General features: G+C 42.6%; 1 protein-coding gene across 1 annotated transcript; it reads right to left on the bottom strand.

Annotated features, from left to right (window-relative positions):
* Window positions 1–16,395: 16,395 nt before the first annotated feature.
* On the bottom strand, window positions 16,396–18,828 carry LOC115191968 (SLAM family member 5-like). The gene is made up of 4 exons (XM_029750034.1): window positions 18,643–18,828; window positions 17,840–18,163; window positions 17,354–17,650; window positions 16,396–17,266 (listed from the first exon to the last, which is right to left on the bottom strand). Exons 1-4 carry the CDS (start codon window positions 18,686–18,688, stop codon window positions 17,139–17,141), a joined length of 795 nt encoding a protein of 264 aa, XP_029605894.1. The 5' UTR covers window positions 18,689–18,828; the 3' UTR covers window positions 16,396–17,138.
* Window positions 18,829–19,330: the final 502 nt, after the last annotated feature.

The following is a 19,330-nucleotide window of genomic DNA, read 5'->3' as shown; positions in this document are numbered from 1 at the left end:
CTGGGCTCACCAGATCATTTCAATATAGACATTTGGGCAATAATTAGTTCAGATGTTGATCAGTAGATTTCAAACTTTATTCACTGACTCAAAAAGGACAGACAGAAGTTTTTTGAATTCCCAATATGTTATATGCTTTCAACCATCTGAAAGCACAACCACAATCAAATGGAAAAACAATGTCTGATTTTTGGTTCAGTTGTCATTGAAATGTGTTATCACTGTGCATTCAACCATTTAAAAGCACAACAAAGTTAAAATGGGAATACATTTTGTATTTATGCAAAATATCACTGTTTCATCTAATAGCACAAGTTACCTTACAATTACCGTATATTGCAGTTGAGATTACATTAAAAGTATATAGTGCAAGTGATCAACGTTGTTCTAGATTCTGCACAGATCATCTAAGCAATTGTGAAGATTTCCTCAGACCTGCAACCTTTGTATGCTATGTGGAACATGCAGACTTGACATTTAGTTACAGCAACCTCAATGTGGCCATGTATGTTACTCATTTTAAGGTTAAATAAATACATGTTATATTAGTTTGTAAGATAGCCTTAAAAGGGCAATTCCACCACTTTTCAACCTCATATTCATTATTTACAGTAACAAACCAGTGTCTACAGCGCATTTCTATGATCTGAAGTTTAACAAAATGCTTCTGTGACATCACAGTGCTGCTCATTTCAATGTGATTCTCATGTTTGAAAATCACTTTTGATGATGCCATCACATAGCTTTTTAAAATGTATATATTATTTCTAGAAAACACATAAATGCATCATTTTCACATATGTAGAGACTGGTATTGTGATGGAGATAATGAAAATGAGGTTGAAAAGTGGTGGAATTGCCCTTAAGCTTTTGGCTATTTACAAAAGTCATATTGAACTGTGTTTGGTTGACAACACAGCAAATATCAACATTTAAAAGATACTGTATGTATCTAATGATTGGATAGTTTCAACTGAGCCACTGGCTCAATCCTATTATTTAACTTCCATTTTTGGTTTAGTTGGAGACAAGTTTATAGGCTATTTACTGTATTACAAAAGTGATAGAGTTGTGTTTGGTTGCCAATGCAACCAAATATCAACATTTGAAGGAGATGTATCTTCTGTGTCACTGACTTAGTCTGGCTTTATTTCCAGTTCGTCTACAAATGAATAATTGACACGTCAGATTCACATCTCCATCTCAACCAAAAATCAAAGTTAAAGAATAGCATCAAATCAAACTTTAATTAAGGTGCATTTCATGTTTGATTGGTTTGATTTAGTCCTATTCTTCATTTTTGGTTGAGATGGAGACGTGAATACCACATATCAATTATGTTAAAATTAGAAACCCACTAAAGCTTGAAACCCTGGGCCGATATGTATTATCTATTTTTACTTGGACCCTTTGTTGAATTTTAAACAATAGCTGTTGGTGGCTTTGCAAATGCTATAAAAGAGCTAAATAGTATCATTGATATGATTTATAAAGTATGGTTACGTTTCATTTGCTCTGTTAAACCTGTCCTTTGGAGTGACTTCGATAGCAACAGTGAATCTATTTAGTTATTAAGAGATCTCTCAATCATTCTCACGATAGCACATTGGTAATAGTCAGTGACAAATATCAAAACTGGGCTTGGTTAAGACCCTGGATGGGAGACCAAATGAGTATATAGATTAACTGTATATAGATTAACTGTCCAGTAGGAGGTGTTGTCCAGCCTATTGTTTTTCTTCTGATTGTGGATGTAATGTTGAAGATCTGATGTTGTTTCAAAAGTACAAAATAAACATAGACAAACCTTGTATAACATATGTTGAAAATTGGTTACCATGATGACATACACTGAGTATACAACACATGCACTTTCCATGACATACTGTAGACTGACCAGGGGATTCCAGGTGAAAGCTAGGATCCCTTTTTTTTAAAATATATATATTTTTTTTAACCTTTATTTAACGAGGCAATTGATGTCACCTATTAAATCAGTGTAGATGAAGGTGAGGAGACAGGTTAAATAAGGATTTTTTTTAAAGCCTTGAGACATTAATTGTGTATGTGTGCCATTCAGAAGGTGAATGGGTTTCCGTTCTTCTCTCTGTAGCAGGACAAGGTTACCTCTTTCCCGTTCGCCACAGAACACACCACAGAACAGCTCCTACTGACCAACCGACTGTCTACTGAGGGATTATGTGGGGTGTTTCTGATGTTAGGAGTAGGCACTGAAGCTGGGACACCAGGAGAGACCAACAGTTACTACAGTGATTACAGGACATAACATTAACTAAAAGTCACATTTATCATGAACAATAGGAAAGGGAATTTGTGGATTTACCATGAACAATTTAACTGTAAATACAGATCTTATTCGATGTTGATTGAAAACTGGTCTCTTGATTTAAAACATACTCATGTAGACTGTGAAAATGAATTTGTGGTAGGTGACCTGTTCACTGATGACCTGAAGCTGATAAAGTCCATTGTCGGTGATGGTGAGGTTTCTGATTGTGAGAGATCCAGTCTGAGCATCCATCTGTAGTCGGTTTTTGAACAGCGCTGAAGTAAAGTTTGGTAAGAGAATTACAACTTGTATCAATTGCAAAGAGTGGCAACTTTATCTGTAGTCGACTTTGAAGTTATCAGCGTTAGATTACGAGCTTTTTCAAGTGCAACAATAATAAAGATTGCTTTGGGAAACAGCTCGGAGATTTAAAGATGTTCCTATGAAGGTTCTACTGATTAACTTTTTTGGGGCTTTTGGGTAACCGGGACCAGTTGTGGCAATTGACCAAGTTTACTTCGTGTATCTACGTCATCTCGCTGTCTACACAGACAACTAAGACAAACCCTCAACTGTCTACACAGACAACTAAGACAAACCCTCAGCGCCGCAATACCGCTCGACCAAACCGAGTATCACCCAGGTTGGCACACTGTCACAAGTAATAAAAACAAGGACGAAACACAAACGAGATGGCACAAGCCAAACCGAGTTGGGGTACAGCAGAGCACCCTGATGGAGAGGCTAGCTAGCTGCTCCAAACTATTGAATAGCTGCGTGTAGACTATACTTCTGCGCTCATACACTAACATAGAGCTCTTACCAAGCGAGCCCTTTCTGGAATCCGCCGATAAAAGGAAGAGGTGAAAGTAGCGAAGCGGAAAACTTTACCCTGTACACTGGAACAACCTAGAAGAAAAAAAACGGGGAGGGGCCTACAGTATCTGAATTTGCCGCAACTTAAACTATTAACGGTGCGTCCGCCTGAAAGCGTAGTGCAAATAAAGCGGCTGTGAAGAGACCTAATGAAGTCCCAGTAATAGAGAACTATAAAATGACAACGCTTCAATATTTGGGAATAGCAGTACTTTTCATCATCGGTAAGTAGGCTATTCCAATATAAATTGTACTTCGTGTTGGTGTTTGTTTTTCCCCGCCAAACCATAAGACTCCTGAACAAGTAATCAAATGGCTACCCGGACTATTTGCATTGTGTGCCCCCCAACCACTCTTTTACACTACTGCTACTCTCTGTTTATCATATATGCATAGTCACTTTAACCATATCTACATGTACATACATACTACCTCAATCAGCCCGACTAACCGGTGTCTGTATATTGCCTTGCTACTGTAAATAGCCTCGCTACTGTTCTTTTTCACTGTCTTTTTTACTGTTGTTTTTATTTCTTTACATACCTATTGTTCACCTAATACCTTTTTGCACTGTTGGTTACAGCCTGTAAGTAAGCATTTCACTGTAAGGTTGTATTCGGCGCACGTGACAAATCCACTGATTTGATTTGTTACTGCTGTAATTTACAGGCAGGTCTCATAATGTATAGACTCGCCTATTAGATATTGCTTTGGAAAACAGCTCGGAGATTTAAAGATGTTCCTATGAAGGTTCTACTGATTCACTTTTTACTGCTTTTGGGAAACCGGGCCCAGGTTGTGGCAATAGTTTAGTTTGTGGTATCTACGTCATCTCGCTGAGTCTACCTTTAAACCTAACTTATGACCTGACCCATCAACTTATGCATTATGCAGATTTCAAAACTACTGGGAACTCAGAACTCTTCGACTTCAGGGCGTTTAACACAACTGGGAACTCGGAAGAAAACGAGCTCTTGCAAGGATAAAAATCGTTTTGAATTTTGAACTGTCTTCCAACACGTAATTCCAACTCGGGCCTCTTCCAAGAGCTCCGACTTTCCTACCTGAAGTTCATGATTTAAAAAAAAATGTATATTTAAAACATACAATATACTTGTGTAACCGATGTGAAATGGCTAGTTAGTTAGCGGTGATGCGCGCTAAAGCGTTTGTGACGTCACTTGCTCTGAGACTTGAAGTAGGGTTTCCCCTTGCGTTACATGACTGGATGACTGACTAGCTGACTGACTGGATGACTGACTGACTGACTAACTAACAACACATTCATATTTAATTATTTTGATTCCAGATCTGTTGGGAGCTGTGAATGCTGAAGTGAATATATTGACACAGAGAGAGGGGCAGTCTGTCACTCTACACACTGGACTAACTGGACTACATGTTGATAAGATATTTTGGTTCTTTGGTCCAGTCATTCCAAACACCTCAATAGTTGAGAGTCAGGTCATCAGAGGAGAGATTATCACAGAATTCAAAGGAAGATTCCCAGACAGACTGCAGCTGGACAGAGAAACTGGATCTCTCACCATCAGAGATCTCACCCTCAACAACTCTGGCGTTTATCAGCTAGACATTTTCAATACACACAAAACATCTCAGAGATTCAATCTAACTGTCTATGGTGAGTGTTGGTTTTATATATAACAGTGTTTTAAGTGGGACCCAATGCCCATACCTTACAGTCATAGGTGTGACACAAAACATTACACAGTGCCTATAATATTCACTCCCAGTGGACGTTTTCACGTGTTGTTGTGTTACAAAGTGGGATTGACATGGATTTAGACCAATAGGATTGTTTTGTCATTAATCTACACAAAATACTCCATAATGTCAAAGTGAAAAGAAAACTCTATAAAATGTTCACCCCCTTTGTTAGGAGAAGCCTAAAATAGTTCAGGATTAAGATTGGCCTAACAGATCACGTACTCTGTGTGAAATAATAATATGATATTGGATGTCAAAAGGTCTTTCAACCCTGAGTCATTCATGAAAAATCTTTTTTTCTTCAGAAAATAACATGAACATTTAATTTAGTCACCAATACTGTAAATCAGACAATGCTACAGGCTCACCATTTAGTCATTTTAATGTAACATTTAACCTAATAGCACAAAATACATGATACAATTTTGAAAATGGATATTTTTGAAGTGCTGAATAGAATAAAATATAGAGGATAAATAACATTTTCATTACAGTTTATCAAACTTTGGAACATGTTGAGATTTTTTTTTAACTTACAGAAACACTTTCTTTATACAGTTCATACGTATAAGAAATCGTCAGATATAGGAGTATTGTGGCATGTATTGTAAAACAGAATCCTACAGTAAAAAGTGTTGATGTAGCGTACTGTATGCCGTTTCTGCCCCAAGCAACATTACACAATATCAACTTTTATGTGACGTGTTACTGTAACTGCTACAGTATCATCAGCTTAAATCATCAGCTTAAAGTGTATCAATTCAATTCTGATATTTACAACACCATTGTAGCGATTGTTATTATGTCCTCAGACACCTAATCTAAAGCCGTATTATGAATAGACCTAACCAGACACTGAGAATGGAAACCGTTTATGCGAATGACATGAATGTTCTTGTAATAATGTGGGGTTAGTCATGTTATCCGATGTCTTGTTTTTTGATCACCTGTCAAATAAAATAAACCATGTTTAGAGTTTGTGGTCGAACGCAGACAATTGGATTGTGCGCGCAAAACCTATTGTTGTGCGTTGCTCGGTAGCCTAGAAGCCACTGTCTAATCATGTATTTAGCCTACTTATCGAAGCTTACAACTACAATGTGATCATATAAACAATTAAAACGTGAAGGTATATCAAAACAAAAATTAAACGATTACCTTGTTTATTGTCCATTTCCTGGTACGAGTTTTGACTGTCAAACAGTGGGTGCGGTGCGTTCGAGCTCATAGTTTATTCAGTGTAGCCCACAGGTATAATGGAAATAGCTTATGCCAGAGGAGGCAGGAGCTATACGACCATTTTTGGGGATCATCATGTTTGTTATTTTTGTTTGTATGTAGTGTTCAGTGACCGGCATAATTCGTCACTTTCTAAATATAAAGCCTCACTGGCAAGAAAAACTAGACCCGCATTGTTGCCTCCTCACTTTAAAATCCTTCCACTGTGTCAATGTCACACCAAGTATTGCATTGTGACGAGCAAATACTTTGAATATGAATGCAAATTGAAAGGGTGATTTTATGCAGTGAACTGTTTGTTGCACTCAGTCAATTGAGAATGTGCTTAGTTTTGAATTGAGCAGTTTTGATCTGTTTAGATTTGTGCTTAAAGTTGTGAAAATGTACCACATACTTGTGAAAATTGCACCAAAGTGATAAAAAAAACTGATGTGCTCACCACAATTTTGTTACTAGTGAGAGTTGTCCTCCTACCCAGAGGACCAATATTAATGACATGAATCTGTATTAAATCATTGTTTGAATTTTAATATCCCAGCTCCAGTACCACTTCCTCAAGTCAAAAAAATCCCTGAAAGTCATTTTCTGGACAGTTCATCAGAGAAGGGGAGCTGTTCAGTGGTGTGTTCTGTGGAGAACCAGATAGATAGGACCCTGTCCTGGTACAGAGGAGAGAAGAGACTCAACCAGACCAGCAACCCTGACCTCTCCACCAACCTGTCTCTCCCTCTGGAGATAAAGCTACAGGACAAAGATATCTACAGCTGTGTGGCTGCCAACCCAGTCAGCAACCAGACAACCAAACTCAACATTGAAAGGCTCTGCCTTCAGTTTGTAGGTATGTCATTAATGGTAATGTGCAACATTTTCTTTGTTATTGGACTGGTTAATTAGTTTACTTGGATCCCCATGCATTGCTATTCTTCCAGCGCTGGGTGGTTAGACACCTTGTAAAACAATAACATTTATTGACAGGAACAGCCCACACAGACAGCATTCAGTTACCTTATTTTCTTGATTTAAATTAATCCAAAAAGTAGAATGATTTACCAACACTATCAAATTAGATTATGAGAAGAAACAGGGTAAAGTGTAAATATTGTTTTGGGACTCACCAGTTTGTTTCCTGTTTTTATTTTGACAGAGTCTGGTCCTAATCGAATTACAATCATTACAATAGTCCTTGTAATAGAAGCATTATTTATCGGAATATGCTGCATCTGGAAAAAGAAAGATATTAAAGGTAAGTGACAAACTTCTTGAGTAGCCTAAAGACAAAGTACTCCTGCCCAAGTTGATACTGTATGGTATGTCTGTATGTGTGGTATGAGCAGTGTTGAAATACGCAATTGTTTTTGTGCTCACTGTACAGAGTGCTGTGTATCCACCTCAGGGAGTCCAGAAGAGGATGACTCTGTGGTGTAGCCTACTCTGTCAGACCCTGCATTTCACCTTCTTCCCCACTGAAGAAAGATAACTCATTAGACTGTATAACTGCCACTGTAAAAACAGGATGCACATTTTGACATGAACAAAGGATGTGTTTTATGCAGCAAATAATCACTCCTCTACTCTGTACCAACTTCTGTTTACAATTGTATTACTAAAGGAGTATTTTAATACATAAACAGAGTCTGTGTTTCCTTTCCATTACTAATGTATGTTTGATAATTATATAGACCTGATCATTTGTTGGAGAAATTGACCAACAGTTGAGTAAATTGTTACATTTGTTTGTAAGATAGCCTTAAAGGGCAATTCTGCCACTTTTCAACCTCATATTCATTATTTCCAGTACCAAACCAGTGTCTACAGCGCGTTTCTATGATCTGTGGTTAAAAAATGCTTCTGTGACATCACGGTGCTCCTCACTTCACTGCGATTCTCATGTTTGAAAATCACAGATTTCTAAATGTTTTAACTTAAAAAAAATATATATATATATACGTATGTAATTTTTTTTACCCCATTTTTCTCCCCAATTTTGTGGTATCCAATTGGTAGTTAGTCTTGTCTCATGGCTTCAACTCCCTTACAGACTCGAGAGAGGCGAAGGTCGAGAAGCCGTGAGTCCTCAGAAACACAACCCAACCAAGCTGCACTGCTTGTTGAAACAATGCCCACTAAACCCAGAAGCCAGCCACACTACTGTGTCAGAGGAAACACCATGCACCTGGTGATGGTGTCAGTGTGCACTGCACCTGTCCCGCTACAGGAGTGATTCGCTAGAGCGCGATGGGACAAGGACATCCCTGCTGGCCAAACACTCCCCTAACCCGAACAACGCTGGGCCAATTGTTCACCGCCCCATGGGATTCCTTGTCGTGGCCGGCTGCGATAGAGCCTGGACTCAAACCCAGAATCTTTAGTGCCACAGCTGGTACTGCGATGCAGTGCCTTAGACCACCGCCCCACTCAGGAGGCCCTAAATGTTTTAACCTTTGATGATGCCATCACATTAATAAATGTATAAATTCTTTCAACAAAACGTATAGATGCACCATTTTCACATATGTAGAGACTGGAATTGTGATGGAGAAAAGGAGGTTGAAAAGTGGTGGAATTGCCCTTAAGCTTTGGACTATTTACTGTATTACAAAAGTCATATTGAACTGTGTTTGGTTGACAACACATCAAATATCAACATTTAAAAGATACTGTATGTATCTAATGATTGGATAGTTTCATCTGAGCCACTGGCTCAATCCTATTATTTAACTTCCATTTTTGGTTTAGTTGGAGACGTAAATCCAACATATCACTTGTTAACTTGTCGACAAGTTAAAAGACTATTTACTGTATTACAAAAGTGATATTGAGTTGTGTTTGGTTGCCAATGCAACCAAATATCAACATTTGAAGGAGATGCATTTTTTGTGCCACTAATTTAGTCTGCCATTAATTCCATTTCGTCTTCAAATTAATAATTGATATTATCCCGAGTGGTGCAGTGGTCTAAGACAGTGCAAGAGGGGTCACTGCAGTACCTGGTTAAAATACAGACTGCCTCACATCTGGCAGTGATTGGGAGTCCCATAGTGCGGCACACAGTTGGCTCAGCGTTGTCGGGGTAGGCCGTCATTGTAAATAAGAATTTGTTCTTAACTGACTTCCCTAGTTAAATAAAGGTCATGTTTAAAAAATATATGTCAGATTCACATCTCCATCTCAACCAAAAATCGAAGTTAAAGAATAGCATTAAATTAAACTTTAATTGAAGTGCATTTCATTTTTGATTGGTTTTGAGTAGTCCTATTCCTTAATTTATGTGAATCCAACAAATACATGATTAATTTGAAGACAAACTGGAATTAAAGCCAGACTAAGTCAGTGGCACAGATGAAACTATCCAAGCAGAAGATACATCTCCTTCAAATAATATTTGGTTGCGTTGACAACCAAACGTAATTCAATATTCAGTTTGTTTACAAAATATACAAATGATATGTTGGATTCATGTCTCCATGTCAACCACAAAATGTATTTCAAGTTTGATTTGATTTGGTCCTATTCTTTCTAGAAATCAACCAAAGCTAAAAACCGTAGGCCTATATGTATTGTCTATATTTAGTTGAACACTTGGTTGAACTTCAAACAATAGCTGTTGGTGACTTTGCAAATGCTATAACGGCCTAAATAGTATAATTGATGACATATGACCTAAAGTATGGTTACGTTTCATTTGCTTTGTTAAACATGTCCATTGGAATGACTTTGATAGCAACAGTGAATCTATTTAGTTTTAAGAGATCTCTCAGTAATCATTCTCACGATAGCACATTGGTAATCGTCAGTGACAAATATCAAAGCTGGGCTTGGTTAAGACCCTAGATGGGAGACCAAATGGGTAGCTGTAGAAAGATTAACTCTCCAGTAGGAGTTGCTGCCCAGCCTATTGTTTTTCTTCTGATAGTGGATATAACATTGAAGATCTGATGTTGTTTCAAATGCACAAAATCAAGATATGTTACATAAGGTTTGTCTATGTTGAAAATTGGTTACCATGATGACACACTGTACACTGAGTGTACAAAATATTAGGAACACCTGCTCTTTCCATGACAGACTGACCAGGTGAATCCAGGTGGAAGCTATGATTCCTTATTGACGTCACCTGTTAAATCCACTTCAATCAGTGTAGATGAAGGGGAGGAGACAGGTAAAATAAGGATTTTTTGAAGCCTTGAGACATGGATTGTGTATGTGTGCCATTCAGAAGGTGAATTGGTGAGACAAAAGATTTAAGTGCCTTTGAACGGGGTATTGTAGGTGCCAGGCGCACCAGATTGAGTGTCTCAAAAACTGCAACGGTGCTGTGTTTTTCACTCTCAACAGCTTCCCATGTGTATGAACAATGGTCCACCACCCAAAGGACATTCAGTCGACTTGACACAACTGTGTGAAGCATTGGAGTCAACATGGGCCAGCATCGCTGTGGATTGCTTTCGACATCTTGTTGTGTCCATGTCCTGACAAATTGAGGCTGGTCTGAGGGCAGAGGGGGGTGAAAATCAATAATAGGAAGGTGTCCCTAATGTTTTGTAAACTCAGTGTACTCCGGTGGTTGAAATGTTCCCCTCAAAACAACGTTGATGACTTTTTCCAAATCCAATGTATTTTTCACGTCACAATACGTTGACAAATTACGTTGAAACAATGTTGATTCAAGTAGTTTGTGTCCGATGGGATTTTATGGTTATTGTGACACCAACTGTGGGTTTGCTAGTATAGTAGCATAAAGGGTTATAGGTAACATAGCATAAGTTGAACTCTAATTAGGACAGTGTATTCATTAGTCGGACACTGTTGCAAAACGTTTAGCAATGGAAACCGTTTCCTCGAAACTGAACTTTTTGCAACAAAAAGGAGAGTTTCTATTAGACAAATTCAGGTGGGTCCCTTGCTGTTTCATTCCATTTGCTTCCGTAGAAGGTGCCATGTGGAGCAACAGTTTTCAACCATTTTATATCAAATGTTGTCACGACTTCCGCCAAAGTTGGTGCCTGTCTTTGTTCGGGCGGCGTTTGGCGGTCAACGTCACCGGCTTTCTAGCTGCCACCGATCTACGTTTCTTTCTCCACTTGTTTTGTCTTGATTGTACACACTTGGTTCCCATTACGTTATAATTTATTCCCTATTTAACGCTCTGGTTCCTACATGGTTTTGTGCGTGTTTGTTCTTTGTTTAGTGTTCAAGACTTCTGTGAGCTGGTGTGTTTTTCCCTGAGTGGAAACTAGTGTTGTTTCTTTTCGAGTAAAGTACGTCTTTTACTCAGTTCTGTGTTCTGCGCCTGACTCCGTCCTACTGCTGCACACTGACACCTGACAGAAACACGCACCCGTTTATGGAGTCAGCAGGTGCACCCAGTCCTCTGTTACCAGTGGAGGAGAGCGTCCAGCAGCACTCGACGATGCTCCAAAATCTTGGTACAGCCATGGATAACGTGCTGCACACCATGGAGCGATGGGAGAGAGGGGGTTTTCCCACACCCCCATCAACTTCACCCCAACCCACACTGCTGTCCACCCCTCCTTCACCTGGACCCAGTGGGAATCGGCTCTCGCTCCCGAGGGCATATGATGGGACGGCTGCCGGGTGCCAGGGGTTCCTGCTCCAGTTGGAGCTCTACCAGGCGACCATCCACACGGCTCCCTCGGGACACGAGAGTGTGTCCGCCCTCATCTCCTATTTGTCGGGGAAAGTGCTTGAGTGGGCCAACGCCGATAAGGAGGAATAAACGCAGCGTTGGTCCGCTCACCCGCCGCCTCCGGGCGGTCTTCGATCATCCACCTGAGGGGAGTGCGGCGGGGGAACACTAGTTCCATCTCAGACAGGGGATGAGGAGCGCACAGGACTTTGCACTGGACTTCAGGACCCTGGCTGCCAGCGCAGGATGGAATGAGAGGGCCCTGATTCGACCATTACCGGTGTAGTCTACGTGAGGACGTTCGTCGGGAGCTGGCACGCAGGGACACCACCCTTACCCTCGACCAGCTGGTGGATTTATCCATCTGGCTGGATAACCTGTTGGCCACCCGCGTATGTCCGGATCGGGGTCCGTCCATTCCATCCCCCAGCACCTCCGATCCTACACCTATGGAGCTCGGAGGTGCTACTTGAAGGGTGACCGGCGGGGGGGCCGTTTCCTGCACCCCCTGTGGTCGCAGAGTGCACACTGCTGGTCGGTGCTGGGGAGGTTCCCAGGTGAGTAGGCACCCGACTCACCCAGAGCTCCCAGTTGCGCACGTGTGTGTGTATGTATAGAATTTCCTGAGTTTTCCCCGCATTCCCAGCATAAGGCGCTAGTAGATTCAGGCGCAGCTGGGAACTTTATTGACCGTTCATTTGCACTTAGATTAGGGATCCTTATTGTTCCTGTTGATGTGCCCTTCCCTGTACATGCCTTAGATGGTCGGGCCTGATTAGGGAGGTCACAGCTCCACTATGTATGATAATGCAGGAGGGTCATGAGGAGAGAATTAGTCTATTCCTGATCGATTCTCCTGCGTTTCCTGTGGTGCTGGGGCTTCCCTGCTTGGCCTATCATGACCCCACTATTTCGTGGCAACAGAGGGCTCTCAAGGGATGGTCACGTCAGTGCTCAGGGAGGTGTGTAGGTGTTTCCATAGGTGCAACTAAGGTGTAGAGTCCAAACCATGTCTCCACCATGCACATTACCCCTGAATATGCCGATTTGGCTCTCGCCTTCTGTAAAAAGAAGGCGACTCAACTACCACCCCATCGACGGGGGGATTGTGCGATAAATCTCCTGGTAGACGCAGCACTTCCCAGGAGCCACGTGTATCCTCTGTCACAGGAGGAGACGGCGGCTATGGAAACATATGTCTCCGAATCTCTGGGACAGGGATGCATTCGGCCTTCCACTTCACCTGCCTCGTCGAGTTTCTTTTTTTGTGAAGAAGAAGGATGGAGGTTTACGCCCGTGCATTGACTATCGAGGCATAAATCAGATCACGGTGAAGTAGAATTTCCTGATGCCTCTCATAGCCAGTGTGACAGAGACATTGCATGGGGCGCGCTTCTTCACCAAATTGGATCTCAGGAGCGGAAGACGGCATTTAGTACCACCTCTGGGCACTATGAGTACCTCGTCATGCCGTACGGGTTGATGAATGCTCAATCAGTCTTCCAATCCTTTGTAGATGAGATTTTCAGGGACCTGCACGGGCAGGGTGTAGTGGTGTATATAGATGACATTCTAATATACTCCGCTACATGTGCCGAGCATGTGTCCCTGGTGCGCAAGGTGCTTGGTCTACTGTTGGAGCATGACCTGTACTTACTGGCTGAGAAATGTCTGTTCTTCCAAAAGTCTGTCTCCTTCCTAGGGTACCGCCTGTCCGCATCAGGGGTGGAGAAGGTGAATGACTGCATTTCAGTCGTGCGTAACTGGCCGACTCCAACCACAGTAAAGGATGAGCAGTGGTTCTTTGGGTTTGCCAACTACTACCGGAGGTTTATCTGGGGCTTTGGTCAGGTAGAGGCTCCCATTACCTCCTTGCTGAAGGGGGGACTGGTGCGACTGCAGTGGTCAGCTGGGGCGGACAGGGCTTTTGGTCACCTGAAGGCTCTGTTTACATCAGCTCCCGTGCTGGCTCATCCTGATCCCTCCTTGGCATTCATAGTAGAGGTGGACGCGTCCGAGGCTGGGATAGGAGGTGTGCTGTCTCAGCGCTCGGGTACGCCACCAAAGCTCTGCCCCTGTGCTTTCTTTTCGAAGAAGCTCAGCCAGGCGGAGCGAAACTATGACGTGGGGGACCGGGAGCTGTTGGCTGTTGTCAAGGCTCTGAAGGCGTGGAGGCATTGGCTTGAGGCGGCGAGGAGACTGAACCCTCGCCAGGCAAGGTGGGCCATGTTTTTCACCCGTTTTGTTTTCACCCTATCCTACAGACCAGGTTCCCAGAACGCTAAGGCAGACGCACTGTCCCGGATGTATGACACAGAGGAGCGGTCCACGGATCCCACTCCCATACTTCCGGCTTCTTGCCTGGTGGCACCGGTGGTATGGGAGGTTGACGCGGACATCGAGCGGGCGTTACGTACGGAGCCCACTCCCACCCCTTGTCCAGTTGGGCGTCTGTACATTCCGTCTGTCCGCGATCAATTGATCTGTTGGGCCCACACGTCACCCTCCTCTGGTCATCCTGGCATCGGTCGGACAGTGCGCTGTCTTAGTGGGAAGTACTTGTGGCCCACTTTAGCTCAGGACTTGAGGGTTTATGTTTCCTCCTGCTCGGTGTGCGCCCAGTGCAAGGCACCTAGACACCTGCCCAGAGGGAAATTACAACCCCTACCCGTTCCACAACGGCCGTGGTCACACCTATCTGTGGATTTCGTGACGGACCTTCCTCCGTCACAAGGAAACACCACGATCCTGGTTGTTGTGGATCGGTTTTCTAAGTCCTGCCGTCGCCTTCCTTTGCCCGGTCTCCCTACGGCCCTACAGACTGCGGAGGCCCTGTTTACACACGTCTTCCGGCACTACGGGGTGCCTGAGGATATCGTATCTGATCGGGGTCCCCAGTTCACATCGAGGGTCTGGAGGGTGTTCATGGAACGTCTGGGGGTCTCGGTCAGCCTGACCTCAGGGTTTCACCCCAAGAGTAATGGGCAGGTGGAGAGAGTTAACCAGGATGTGGGTAGGTTTCTGCGGTTCTACTGCCAGGACCGGCCGGTGGAGTGGGCGGCTTTCATCCCCTGGGCAGAGATGGCCCAAAACTCCCTCCACCACTCCTCCACTAACCTGTCTCCGTTTCAGTGTATACTAGGTTATTAGCCGGTCCTGGCACCGTGGCATCAGAGCCAGATCGAGGCACCTGCGGTGGATGAATGGTTTCGGTGCTCAGAGGAGACATGGGACGCTGCCCATGTGCGCCTGCAACGGGCCATCAGGTGACAGAAGGCGAGCGCCGACCGCCACCGCAGTGAGGCCCCGGTGCATACCGGGTCTGGCTCTCGACCCGAAACCTGACCTGCCGGAAGCTGGGTCCGCGGTTTGTGGGGCCATTTAAAGTCCTGAGGAGACAGAACGAGGTATGTTATAGGTTACGGCTCCCCCTGATTACCGTATTAACCCCTCGTTCCATGTGTCTCTCCTCAGGCCGGTGGTGGCTGGTCCGCTCCAGCAGTCTGAGGTGCGGGAGGTTCCTCCGCCCCCTCTGGACATAGAGGGGCCCCCGGCGTATGATGTGCGAGCCATCATGGACTCAAGGCGGGGGGGGGTACTGTCACGACTTCTGCCGAAGTTGGTGCCTCTCCTTGTTCGGGTGGCGTTCGGCGGTCGACGTCACCGGCTTTCTAGCTGCCGCCAATCTACGTTTCTTTTTCCACTTGTTTTGTCTAGATTGTACACACCTTGGTCCCATTACGTTATAATTTATTCCCTGTTTAACTCTCTGGTTCCCACATGGTTTTTTGCGTGTTTGTTCTTTGTTTAGTGTTCAAGACTTCTGTGAGCTGGTGTGTTTTCCCTGCGTGGAAACTAGTGTTTCTTTTCGAGTAAAGTACGTCTTTTACTCAGTTGTGTCCTGCGCCTGACTCCGTCCTTCCGCTGCACACTGACACCTGACAAACGTTTATATATTGCTTTATTTGGATTGAATTTACCTTCCACTTGTATCATTGTTTGGCATCAATATCGCTTGGACATTGAGGCCTCTTGCATTCTCACACCGCTGAGGTGTGGGGTTATTCCCTTACAAGGCACAGTCTGTTGCGTGTTAATGTTCACTTAACTTCAACAGCAACCTCTCATCTCATCTATGGAAATACATGTGGAACCAAAACCTGTAGGCAACTTAGCATCTATAAAAGTGTTTTTGTTAGTTTTATCTGTGCTGAGGAGCAGGGAAACTTTAATCAGCCCAACTGGGTGCTAGGGGTGAGGGGCCAGATAGAAAATAGCCTTTTGGGTTCCAGTTAGAACCCTTTTGGGTTTCATGTAGAACTCTCTGTGGAAAGGGTTCTACATGGAACCCAAAAGGGTTCTACCTGGATGGAATGGAAACAAAAAGGGTTCTTCAAAGTGTTTGCTTACGAGGCCAGTCGAATAACCCTTTTAGATTCTAGATAGCATTTTTCTCTTCTAAGAGTGTAGGCATTAAACAGTATTTTACACTCATACCAATCTCCAGATTGCACAACAAAAAGATCCTGGTTGTCATCGCAACAACAGAAAAGCACTATTGCTGCACAGCTCCAGGAGCTCTGCTCAGTGAGCTAACATTGTGCCAAAATACAAATGCTGAGAGAATGTTTTTATTTTAATAATTTATATGTAATAGTATTTTTAACATTTGAATATACAACAAACTGTTGATTCAATGTCCTTGTTAGTACCTGACAAGATGAATTCCTGCTGAAAAAATGTAGTTATTCTAAGTGTTAACAGGCCCCTGTTAAAGTGCTGTTATGTGTCTGACGTGATCTCCATGAGTGAAAGCACCAATGACGCTGTGATAGCATTATGACAAGGAGAGCAAGGTCCAATTTCCTAAAACAAAACAAAAAAGTCCAACAAACACTGACACTTTTCATGGTTATGACAAAATGATGTAGTCTTGACAAGTATCCTTATGCTTTTGCTATTGCAATTGACATTCGTGGGCAAGTGGAAACAACTTGTTAAGTTATAAAACTGTTTCCAATACATAGTTACTTTTCCATATACATTTGAGTAATTTCGCATACGCTCTTATCCAGAGTGACTTACAGTTGGTGCGTTTATCTTAAGGTAGCAAAGAGAAACGTATATCACAGTCATATAAATCCAAAACATTTTCCTCATGTAGCTATCAGCAACGTCAGTACTAGTAAGACAAGACAAGTACAAGTGTTAGTTCAAGAAAGGTGTTTGTTTTTTCTTCTCATTATGTCATGACATTTGTTATGTCATGTAAATGACAATATCATGACACTGTTCAAGTCCATGCAAAACCATGGACAGTTTTTTAAATAGTGATACCCCAGAGAGTCAGGTCTGAGTCTAAGGGTTTCTTCTGTGCCAGAAGTGATGAACCAGCAGAGCGATCGTAGCCACAGCCACCAGGGCAGACAGGACTGATCGCACCACCAACTCAGTCAGGGTGATGCACCGGGCACAGTCACTGGAGTCTGAGTGAGAGAGACACACAGACAATGAGAGTCACATTACGCATATCAACTGATACAATATCAATATGCTGTGGATTGTTGACATACCTGCATGTTGCAGACAGTGCTCCTCAATGCTGAGTTTGGTTGTCTGGTTACTGACAGGGTTGGTTGCTACACAGCTGTAGGTGTCACTGCTTTTTCCTTTAATTTCCAGAGGGAGAGACAGGTCGGCCTGATGGGGACTACTTGTATTGTTCAGTTTCTCCTCTCCTCTGTACCAGGACAAGGTTACCTCTTTCCCGTTCGCCACAGAACACACCACAGAACAGCTCCCACTGACCAACCGACTGTCTACTGAGGGATTATGTGGGGTGTTTCTGATGTTAGGAGTAGGCACTGAAGCTGGGACACCAGGAGAGACCAACAGTTACTACAGTGATTACAGGACATAACATTGACTAAAAGTCACATTTATCATGAACAATAGGAAAGGGAATTTGTGGATTTACCATGAACAATTAACTCTAAATACAGATATTGTTCGATGTTGATTGAAAACTGGTCTCTTGCTTTGATATAAAACACACTCACCGTAGACTGTGAAAATGAAATTGTGGTAGGTGACCTGTTCACTGATGACTTGAAGCTGATAAAGTCCAGCGTCGTTGATGGTGAGGTTTCTGATGGTGAGAGATCCAGTCTCTCTGTCCAGCTGTAGTCTGCCTTGGAATCTCCCTTTGTACTCAGTTATAATTTCTCCTCTGAAGACCTGACTCTCAACAATGAATATGTCTGGACTGTCTGGTCCAAATATCCATAATATCTTTGCGTCACTCTGTAGTTTGGCAAGTCCAGTGTGTAGAGTGGCAGTCTGCCCTTCTCTCCCTCTCAGTGGCTTCACTTCCGCCTTCAGATCTGAAACACACATTCGATAAGTCACCCACCTAGTCTAAGAAGAGTTCACACATCAGGGGCCTGAGTCCAGACCACACAGGAAGAACCAAGCTTACTCTTTGTGAACAAACAGGAAATTCTAACAGCTTTGACTACTACAATCGCCATTGCTCTGTCTAAAAAAGAAAAATGAATGTGGACATTTTCTTGATTCATCAATATAACACCATATTTTAAGTACACAATAGGAGAAATGCCACATCAATTAAAGTTGTATTCAGGTATTATATTATGTGCATCAGTAAAATAGGAAAACAAAGGACATATTAGATGATACAGGCTTATTCCCTCTTATTGCTACCTTTAGTATTGTATTTAACTGATATCTTTCAACCACTAATAAGCATAGTTTAAATACTTTGATTTAAATCAAATATCCTCGTCATAACAAAATAACAGAACATAGCTGTAAAAACCTGTTAAAAATTTTTTTATGCTACCTGCCACAACGAAAAGCCAGAAAGTAGGTATTAAATAGCGTACCATCTTCTTAGTCAGTCCAACATCTATCTGGTCGTAACTAAACTGATGAGACTTATTTCCAGTGGTCTTTGACTTCCTGTCTGTCCCCACAGGGGAGGTGGAGTCACCTCATCTACAACCTTAATCTCTCAGTTCATATATGACTACTATATTAGTTTCCACTGGGTGGCATAGATGATATGCAACAGGGGTGGCAGGTAGCCTAGTGGTTTGAGTGTTGGACTAGTAACCGAAAGGTAGCAAGATCGAATCCCCGAGCTGACGAGCTACAAATCTGTCATTCTGCGCCTGAGCAAGGCAGTTACCCCACTGTTCCTAGGCTGTCATTGAAAATAACAATTTGTTCTTAACTGACTTGCCTAGTTAAATAAAGGTAAAATATGGTACTCTGGCCTTCATAAGACATTGATGGGTGTGAAATAGGGGTATGCTTAAATGAATTTTTGGACACTATTACAAAAATGGGAGTTCATGGACACCTTGGTGGTCTTTGACCATCAGTACCACTGGCCTGTCTGTGCTCCATGAGGATGAGTCGATGCCGTTTCAACTGTAAGTCTTTGTTGCCTTTGTGATCTCAACAATAATATCCACTGGGTGGTAGCATTGTACAAAGTAAAGGAGTATTCAAGAGGTTATATCTGT

This window comes from Salmo trutta, chromosome 4 (assembly GCF_901001165.1).
Source record: "Salmo trutta chromosome 4, fSalTru1.1, whole genome shotgun sequence".
Taxonomy (NCBI): domain Eukaryota; kingdom Metazoa; phylum Chordata; class Actinopteri; order Salmoniformes; family Salmonidae; genus Salmo; species Salmo trutta.
Note: the sequence above shows the minus strand (reverse complement) of the source record. Positions and strands in the feature narration are given on the sequence as shown.